General features: G+C 48.2%; 1 protein-coding gene across 2 annotated transcripts in view; it reads left to right on the top strand.

Annotated features, from left to right (window-relative positions):
• The first annotated feature begins 7,990 nt into the window (after positions 1-7,990).
• Positions 7,991-10,317, top strand: part of PTCHD4 (patched domain containing 4) — a 119,051-nt gene continuing 116,724 nt past the window's right edge. Inside the window, exon 1 of one of the 2 annotated variants that reach the window (XM_090031356.1) lies at positions 7,991-8,513. In XM_090031356.1, coding sequence (XP_089887482.1) covers positions 8,088-8,513 — 426 coding nt within the window. In that variant the 5' untranslated portion in view covers positions 7,991-8,087. Of the gene's footprint in view, positions 8,688-10,317 lie in introns of both variants that reach the window. The other variant, XM_090031355.1, reaches the window with a different exon arrangement.

The raw sequence follows: 10,317 nt of genomic DNA, 5'->3' as shown, positions 1-10,317 counted from the left end.
TGAACGAGATCAATATGCAGCAGTAAATTTGCAGGGGAAGCCAAGAAAAAAATAAGTTAAACATTCAAGATGAGGAAAAATACGGGCTTAAAACTCTGAATTTACTTACCGTCATTCCTTCCCTTACACTGCTAGAACACACCTCTCTCTCCACTTTCCTTTGGGTTTCCATATTTAAAAAAATCGTAATGCCTTATTGTCATACAGCCTGATTTTATAACCAAAGAAGTAACTGGAAAGATTCCCACTGATGGCAACGGGCTTTGAATAAGACCCAGAAAAAGTATCTATATAACAATTTTTAATATATAGAGCTGTAGCATTCCCTCAAAGGCTGTTATGACACAAAGCAAAGGGAAAAAGTCTCATTTTCTGTATAGGCTGCAAGAAAACGCAGGATATGCAGGGAAATTAAAACAAAGACATATGGCATTTGAAGAAATGAATATTCATTGGTAGCTGTTTATGATTATAAGCAGCACAGAGACAACAGCTGAAAAACCGCCTTTTAATTTTTGCAGAAGTGATAAGAAGAGTCGCGTGTGGGAGCACATTTGTTGATTTTTCCCACTCATCGGAGGTGGCTTCCTCAGTCACTTCCATTTTCTCCAGCTGAATTAATATTTTCTCTCTCGCAAAGGAAAACAAAACCAAAACTTAACCTCTCTGCCTACATACAGCATTATCACTTCATGGTTTTTACCGCACACGGCTTCTATCAATGGTCCTTTCTCTTAGCATTGCACTCCGTAGCTGTGTCAGGAAAATATAATGTTTTTACTTGCTGCATTTTGTGATGCTCAAATTAGTAAAAACATATCACAAGTCACTGGCAATCATTCTGGGGTTTTTCAGGTTATCAGGTGCAGGTGGCAAGGAAAGGGTAAATATATTTCTGCTAAAGTGTTTGAAAGAAATGAGAGCTTTTTGTTCTTTTCTAAAATTCTCAAAGATTGTCTTAGTTTTTGGTGGAAAACAAAAGCCCTTTTAAGGTCTTTGTTGAAAAGTGAGGGAAAAAAATCCAGTTTTTTGAAAACCAACAAAAGGTTGGTTTTTCATTAAATATTTTTGGGTCTTAAAACTGAAACTCAGAATGTATAAAGTGAACAAACTGAAGAAAACAGTAGAAGTGTAATGAAATGAAAATGTTATGCAGAATTATTTTAAAATATCCATTTTTTTTTTCATCTGAGAAACTCTTGATAAATTTTATTCAACTGTTAACCATTATGAAAGGGCCAACCCTGGAAATCTTGCTTCTGTAAGCAACATGTTATTCAGCTGTGAAGCCCCACTGACGTCCAACTAACTTGTAGGTAAGAAGCACTCTTGGAAGTAAAGCTTGCATATTCCGTCTAGACCCTCTCTTCTTTGAAGACAAAGCTTTCTTCGGTTTCAGCTGGACTTAGGCTTTTGAAAGCTCCTAGTCACTGCCATTTGGGGAAAAGATCTGTGACTCAGGAGTGTACGGTCACCTTATTTATTTAGCAAATGATACAGTGATCACAAAGCAAGGAGAAACATATTCACAATTTTATGTCCAAATTTTGAAGCTAGCTGATTGCCTCAGGTGTAATATTGTGCACATCCAATAGATGTCCATTAAATGAATGAAGAGGACATCCAGAGGTGATGTGATCAAAGTTTGAAAAGGGGCACTGCAGTTGCAGTTTGGTGACCAGCCTCATAAGTGCTGTGTCCTGTCCTAATTTGGTTTAGGGAACCCCAAAGATGTCTAGGGAGATCAAAGCCAGTTTGTCTAACGGTGGGATTTATAATAATAATTTCTATATTAGGGGGGGACTTGAGCCACTCTTGCATCCAGACATCTTGGATGTTAAATGAGTCTTGCTCAAGTTGAATTTCTGTTCTCCAAGCAGGATGTCTAGATTTTAATTTTGGGATGTGGTGGGTTTAAGACAGGTGGGCAAAGTGTGGCCTGGGGGCCAGATGCGGCCCGCCAGGCCATTCTATCTGGCCCACAGGGCCCCTAAAAAATTTAGAAAATTAATATGTATCTGCCCTGGGCTGCCTGTCATGTGGCCCTTGATGGCTTGCCGAAACTCAGTAAGCGGCCCTCTGCCCAAAATAATCGCCCACCCTTGGTTTAGGAGATCTTTGTGTATAGGCAGCTGTGGGTTATTTTTTTATTTTAGTCCATAATTTAGTTAAGGTATTTTTTCTCCTTAATGGGGGAGGATGGGTGTACTAAGAGAGCCATTTAGGAGGAGTAGATCAGATTGTTCCTTTAATGATTTGCATTTCTTGGCTGTCAACCTTATCAGTATGAGCACTGTTTAACCAGACTGGGGAATAGTATTCTGCCAAAGAGTAGACCAGGGCTAAGGCTGTTGTTCTCAGTGCATTGGCATCAGCTGCCCAAGAAGTCCCAGTGAGTTTCTGCAGCAAACGATGACTGGTTTTTAACTTGGCTGCTGCATAGTTAAGTGAATTTTATAGGACAATGTTCCATCTAGGATGATGCCTAAACATTTAGGAGTACCATAATAATGTAGAAGCTGATTCCTGAAAACAATAATAGGCTGATAATTAGCTTGTTTATTGTTCAATTGAAATGTAGACACTTCACTTTTTTCAGGGTTTGGTTGCAGATGCCATTGTTTGAAGTAGGTACTCACATCAGTTGTAAGTATTGCTTCTTCTCTGGAGAAACAAGATGGTTGCGTAACAAGGGCTGTCATCAGCGTATATGAATTTTCTTGAGGAGGTGCCCAGGGGCTTACGAACGTAACGATTAAACATCAGATGCACAAGGACTGATCCCTGCAGGAGTCTGTTGTTCAATTGATGTGGTCTGTTCTTGATGTTATCAGAAAAGATCTGGAATCATCTATTGCTAAACATGTTGTCTAGTGAATTACCTATTTTAAGACAAGGTAGGATATCCAAGGCCTTTAAGATGAGTCCTTGGCTGGATCCAGACATGTGGCATGTGTGGTTTGTGGCAGTGCAAACCTCTTTGTGGTGCCACAAGCCACACATGTTACATGTTCAACCATGCCCTGCGCTGCTAATTTGCAGCGCTGGGGTAAAATTTGCTACCGGGACTTCTTGGTAGCAAAAAAACAGATGCAAAGCATGCCAAAATGCTGTGTGCCAGGACAAATGTGGAGACGGGGGAGCAGGCAGCAGTGCACTGTAGAGCCCCAGTACTAAGGCACACTGTGGACCAGCCAGGTGGGGAGTTGCTGGTTGGGCTGCAGGGTGCCTCCCTATGGGGCTAGCCCCACACTGAAGCATCTTGTGCCCCAGCCAGCCCCCTCTGCAGCACACGGAGCAGTGCTGCAATGTGTCCTCCTGCAAACTGCATGAGTAAGAGGCATGCATTGCAGCACAAAGTAGTGGCACAAATTTGTGCTGCTATTTTTTGTGCCGCTGGAAACACACGCCCCTGCTCATGTGGATGCAGCTGAGAGATCAAGGAAAACAGCTATTTTTTGTGACCTTTCAAAACCATTTTCTATATTGATATGTACTGCCACACAACTCCTGTGAATTAACACATGCTCTAATCTGACTTTAAAAGGAGGGGAAGGTTCCCTGTCCCAGTGGGGCAGAAGCTTTCCCATTGCTGGCTATCCATTTTATCCAATGGCAAGGAAGTGCAAAAATACCACGGTGGGACAGGAGTAGGGGTCCAAATCCAGAGTCCCTTCCTTTCTAGGGCTGTGCCATTTCACTGATCTGCTGTCCCTCCAGCTTGCTTTCCTCCTAGTCCCACAGATCTTCCCCTCTTGGTGGCTAGTGGGTCAGACTCAGGGGAGACATACTCGACAATGTCTAGCCCATGGCCTGATGGGAAGGACAGCTGGCTAGGAAGAGGAAAGTGCAGGTCCCCCTCTTGGTGAGGGATGTGTACAACTTGGGTTTTTTCACTGCATGGACAAGTGTTGTAGCCACTAGGCTAAGAATAGAAGAGCCTCCTTCTCCCTGTCATTAGTTATGCTGTCTCGTACAATGGAGTTACACGCTTCTCCAGTGGGAATAGTATCTAAGCTCCACACAAGTGGCTCCAAATGCTGCATGTAAGTTAGATGCATGAGGTCCTCTACCAGCATAAAGACAGAGTTGGATCTGGACCAGATTTTCTTGAGAGACAGCGAGCTGGGTTTTGTCAGCATGCACGCTATTACTGATGCCCGTAGAGGCTCAGTCTTTCCAGTGAGGCAGTCTAGGAAGCAGGCGCAGAACTGCTGAATGACGAGAACCTACCTACACAACCTTGTGGGATTGCTCAGAAAAGAATGTTTTAGCCAGTTTAATTTGTGATTTAAAGTGCCCCAAGTGATGGCAGATCTAATGCTATCAGAGTAGGCATTTGTTCTTCCCCCTCCATAGAGGTAAGGGAACCCAATCTGTGAGGTCAGCACCTCATCCTCCTTAAAAAAAAAGTCTGGATTTATAAAATCATAGCAAGTCAGGCTACGAGGCACCTTCAGAAGTCATGTAGTCCAGTTCCCTGCCTGAAGCAAATGCTCAGCATTGCAATGCTGGATGTGTAGTTGCCCTGCCCTTCTGAATCCACAGCCCTATACATGTGGATTGCAGCATTGAACGTGCAGATGTCCTGCCCTTCTGACATTCACACACTCAATGCTGCGACACATGGGGACAACAGCATTGCAGCATTGAATGTGTAGCTGTCCTGCCCTTCTGAATCCACAATCCTATACAATACATGGGGAGAGCAGCGATGCAGCATTGAATGTGTAGATGTCCTGCCCTTCCAAATCCACAGCCCTATACAATACATGGGGAGAGCTGGCTCCCTCGGAAAAGGAGGCAAGGGCAACAAGCAGATCAACTAGCAGATCAAAACCAGTCAGCAAAAAATGCCAAAGAGAGAGGGTGGGACTTAAGCAGACCTTCCTCACAGGTTGTAGCCAGGAAAAGGAGGGAGCATTGGGGTGCGCGTGGGTTGGAGGGTGGTTGAATAGTTTGCTTTGCAAGCAATTTATTTGAGGGTTCAGAGTAAGTGAGACTGACCGTGTAGGCCAGTGGTGAGGGCATTCCCATGTGGGAGACCTGCCAGTCCCTGCTGCGATGCATATTTAAATGTACCATAAAACTGAAATGAAGCCAGATCCATGTGGATGTCAGGCATGAAGTCAGTGCCCCAGAGTCCCACGCAGGCTTATGCAGCATACACTGAAGCCCATTGAAGCTTCATTGCCATTGGTACCCAAGCTAGCCAGGGTAAGGCTAATCCTGCTCTGTCTACAAATGTTGTCATCATATGCATGCTCATGTTGGAGTATAGCCCTACTCATCACCTGTAAGAGTGCAGGGACAGACCATGACACAAAAGTGGCCTAGCTTGTGAGTGTGTAAGCACAAAGGCTCGCACTAGGGCCCTGACATTCAGTCTTTATTTCCAGTGAGCATTCAACCATTGGCGCAGCTGCATTATAAAGTTAGACAAAGAGCTGCAATCTCTAATGGCGGAGCTTAACCCTGTCCAGGATCAAAGCTAATTCCCAAAATAGACAAAGCCTTATATTGAGCACATCTTAGCCAGAGATGTTTTTGTCCAGTCATGCCCATTACGTCATTCCCTCTTGTCCGTGGTGAGAACTGTGACCAATATTTTCAATTGTACATGCCTAAATATAGGAGCCCCATTCCATATTTAGACCCCTAAATAAAAACAGCTCCAATTTACAAGGCGGTGAGCTCTCATCGATCAGAACTTCTGAAAATCAGGCCACTTATATTTAGGCATCCAAATATGGATTTCAGAAGCTAACTTTAGGCAGCTGGGCTGGGAAATTTGGGTCAGTATTTTTGCCCTTCCATCACTCATGTCGGAGTCATATTTCAATGTACCTTCCAACCCGCAAATGTCTCATATCGACAATTTAGTATTAAATAGAAAAGTGAAACCAAGGCCACAGGCCCATCATCCTCCTGCAGATCCTAAGAAGCTCTTTTTTTTATGGACAGGTGCGCACGACAGATGGAGAACTAATTGCCACCTCTGTTCTGCAAGACCTCTGCTAAGTTATTTTGCCGAGTCCAGAAGCTCAGTTCTTCTCAGTGTGACCAGAATCTGTTAAGCGGTGGTCTGACGCTTCTCGGCTTGGCCTTTATCTCCTCGCGTTGCAAGGTTAACTTGTTAGGAAAGAGCGTCACCATGCCCCTTACACGTCGTCCTTGGGACCCTAGCAAGATGAATTAACTTTTCCCTTGACAAACTGGCGACAGTAGTTGGCAATGGTGAAAGTGTGGCATTCAACCCTCTAGACTAGGAGCCTTGTGGTTTGAAGGAGACTAGAAGGAAAAAAAATCTCTCTGCTCGTCTGGCTTTTGGGCCAGGTACTTTCAGCGCCGCTGACACGGATGCTGCTGGTCCCAAAGGCCAGTTCCCCTGCTGAGAAATGTCCACTGAGGGGATGGGGCAGAGAAAAGCTCCCTGCAAAGCGGGCTGGGTGCTGGGAAACCTCCGTCCCAAGCAGCACGGGCTTTATGTAATACCGCTTGGCTTGCGGCTTTACACCTGCCAGGGGCCCGATGCCTGGAGCCAGGGCTGCCCACAGAGCAGCACCGTACCTAGACTCCCGGCGGCTCCGGGTGAACTTCTAGTATTGGGCCCCCTTCATCAGAGATAATGATAATAATAATTTTAAAATTAACATTTTTGGTCCCCCTTTCTGCCTGGGTCCTAGGGGGCTGCGCGGCTTGCCCATGCTTGTGTCCGGCCCTGCCACTGAGGGACTGGGCAGGGATGGTGGGTCCTTAGGAGCCTCTGGCCTGTTGTGAGTCCCCTCAGTACCATATGTGGCCCCAGGAGAACTTTTAGTATGGGGCCGCCTTTCACCAGAAATAATGACAATAAGAAGAAAATTACGATTTGGGGGAAGCCCTTTCTCTCCAGGCCCTATGTCTGTGTCTGGTCCTGAGTCTCCCACAGCTCTCCTGGCCCCGGGGGCTCCCCAGGGAGGGTGGAAAGCAGGGCAAAAGCAACTGGGAGCAGTGGGAATCTTAGGGAAGGGCAAACCGGGTGACTGCTCAGGGCCCCACACTTGAGGGGACCCCAAAATTTTGCAACAAATGTCCAACTTATTTAAAGATCATCCAAATTAAGCCTCTAAGGGGTGCTCCACACTTTAGGGGGCCCCAAAATTTTGCAACAGATGTCCCACTTGCTTACAGGTCATCCAGATTAAGCCTCTAAGGGCCCCCGACACTTTAGGGAGCCTCCAAATTTTGCAACAAATGCCTGACTTGCTTATAGGTCATCAAAAGTATGCCTCTAAGTCCCCCCCCCCCACTTCACACACACACACTTTAGGGGACCCCAACATTTTGCAAAAAATGTCCAATTTGCCTACTGGTCATCCAACTTAAGTCTCTAAGGGATGCCCCACACTTGAGAGAGCCCCCAAATTTTTCAACAAATCTCCAACTGACTTACAGGTCATCCAAATAAAGCCTCTAAGGGGGCACCAACGTTTTGCAACAAATGTCCAGTTCGCTTACAGGTCATCAAAATGATGCCTCTAAGCCTCCCCCCCACCCCCCACACACTTTCGGGGCCACAAAATGCTGCAGCACATGTCCGACTTGCCTACGGGCCGCCCAGACGACGCCGCTAAGCCTCCCCCCACCCCCCACACACTTTCGGGGCCACAAAATGCTGCAGCACCTGTCCGACTTGCCCACGGGCCGCCCAGACGACGCCCGGCGGGGCCGCCACTGCCGCCGGGGGCCCGGTTACCTCAGGCCGGGCCGGCGGGGCGGGGCGGGGCGGGGCGGGGCGCCCCGGGCAGGGCTCCGCACCTCGGCCGGCCCCCGGGCGGGCGGGCGGCTCGCTGCAGCGCGCGGCGCGAGCCCAGAGCCCTGCCCGCGCCCGGGGCTGCGCGGGGCCGGCGGGCGAGGATGCTCGGCGGCTGGGCAGGGAGGTGGGGCGAGGCAGAGGCAGAGGCAGGATCCCCCCCCGCCGGTGCTCAGCCTCTGGCCGCCTGGCTGCGCCTCGCTGCAGTGTTTGGAGGGAGCGGCGGCGGCGGCGGCGGCGGCGGGGGGCGGGCGCGGGGACCTGCCGGGGGGCGAGCGGCCACACATGTCACATGTGCCGCCGGAGGCGCCCGGGAGGCTCCGCCGGCCGGACTCGGGGGAGGATGCTGCGGCAGGTGATCCACAGCGGGCTCCAGGCGCTGTGCTACAAGCTGGGCTTGTTCGTGAGCCGCCACCCCGTGTTTTTCCTCACCGTGCCCGCAGTCCTGACCATCATCTTCGGCTTCAGCCTGCTCAGCCGCTTCCAGCCCGAGACTGACCTGGAGACCCTGGTGGCCCCCAGCCACAGCCTGGCCAAGATCGAGAGGAGCTTAGCGGGCAGCCTCTTCCCCCTGGAGCAAGCCAAAAGCCAGCTCTATTCGGACTTGCACACGCCGGGGAGGTATGGCAGGGTGATCCTCCTCTCCCCAGCCGGAGGGAATATTTTGCACCAGGCTGATGTGATCCTGCAGATCCACCGAGCCGTGCTGGAAATGAAGGTGAACTACAAAGGCTATAATTATACTTTTTCCCATCTGTGTGTGTTGAGAAATCAGGATAAGAAATGCGTGCTGGATGATATAATTTCAGTGCTAGAGGATCTGAGGCAGGCTGCCCTCTCCAATAAGACAACAGCCAGGGTGCAAGTGAGCTATCCCAACACTAAATTAAAGGTATGCTCTTACTGCATGCTTCTGCCAGTTAAAGAGGCAGCACTTCATTTCTTGTCCTAAACAGCAACGAGGAAATATATTATTTTTTTTTATATATATATATATGTATGTATGTATGTATGTATGTGTGTGCGTGTATGTGTGCATGTGTCTGGGGGGGCCTGGGTCCAAGCATTCAAACTGATTTGCCTATTGTGTTGTGTGGGGTGGGAAGCTGGAAGTGAGGGAGAGCTTTTGGACAGGATGCCAAGCAGCGGGAGAGCCTGCAATGGGAGACCGACGGGTTAATACATCAGAGCAGGCACGTGTGTCTGTGCGTATGGAGGGGGGTGGTGGGGGTGATCTTATAACACCTTGGGGTTCAATGGGGAAGGACTGGGCTGGAAATGCATGATCTATCTACAGTGCTCGCTGGCATGATGTAAAATCGTTGACCTTTAACGGGGCTAAGACGAGGCTTTCCTCAAAGGCACAGGGTCTCTCTGTGCATGTGCGCCTGCACAGAAGCGACTGCAGGTGTCCTGGCATTTCTTCCTCCTTCTTCTCCGGGACCTGCCCGCATTAGGAGAGGGTGAACATTATTCTCCCAGTGGGAAAATCATTAGCTGCGGCCTTGATGGATGGGCTGGAGCTTTGGATGGACCTCATCCCCAAGATGCTCCCAGCAAGGGTGAAACAAGGCCAAAGGTTACAGAGGCTTGGCTCCTGCCAATTAAAAGAATAAATGCTCAGCTCCGAACAAGTGCTCATTGTAATGCCTCCATTCCCGCACGCTGCTGCTTCCATCTCACACAGGCTCCTTCCAAGTGGGCAGGATTGGCTGGCTTGTGGGAAATGAGGTGTAAAATCTTCAGGTGGCTGGCAAGAGAAGTTTCAGGGGCTACAGCAAATGTAACTCCTCTAGGAGGAAATCCACCATTTGTTGGATTCGCCCAGTCAAGTTTAACAAAATTGCCCAGCGCCCAGTTACTCTTGGCTCAAGTGGAATCCCATAAAAAGGAAGCAGATGCCTTGCAGCCTTTCTCCTAAATCGTTGAGGCTTTGAGTTGATTGTTGTTTCCACCTTTTTTTAAAAGTCATCCTCCGGTGCACAAGGAGGTAGCAAATTTGTACATACAGGCCAGGTCCTGAAGTTATTAGTCTGTCTGTACTGATTATTTCTTCTCTATTGACCACTGTCCAAGACACAAAGGTAAGAACAGTCCATGCCCTGAAGAGCTGATTGTGTGAAACAGAGATGGAGAATTGCCTCACACGGACTTTTGTCTTGGTAAAAGAAAACCCCACTAAACTAAATAAGAGAGTAAGTCTTGGGATTTGGCCTGCTCTTCCATGTGTTAAAAGCAGTTGTTTAAGAGGGGATCTGCGGCTGCTTGAGTTGTGAAAAGTTGGAAGAAAAAAACGACTGCACTTGTATAAATGCTGCTCCTCAAGACACAGAGGGTTTTTCTACCCAAAGGGCTAATCTGAATTAGCTATTCCCAATTAACAGTTGCTGATCAACTGTTCCCAGTTACCTCCCCAGATGAGTACCTTCCTCTACACTGGGAGTCCCTTACTCCAGATTGCAGCAGGCTAATTTAAACTAAGATTGTTTTACTCCGGAGCACACGTGCCCGCACAAGGAGTT

The sequence above is a fragment of the Crocodylus siamensis genome, chromosome 1, assembly GCF_052110815.1.
Source record: "Crocodylus siamensis isolate JL-2025a chromosome 1, ASM5211081v1, whole genome shotgun sequence".
Taxonomy (NCBI): domain Eukaryota; kingdom Metazoa; phylum Chordata; order Crocodylia; family Crocodylidae; genus Crocodylus; species Crocodylus siamensis.
The sequence above is the reverse complement of the archived record's forward strand: the minus strand, read 5'-3'. Positions and strand labels throughout refer to the sequence as shown.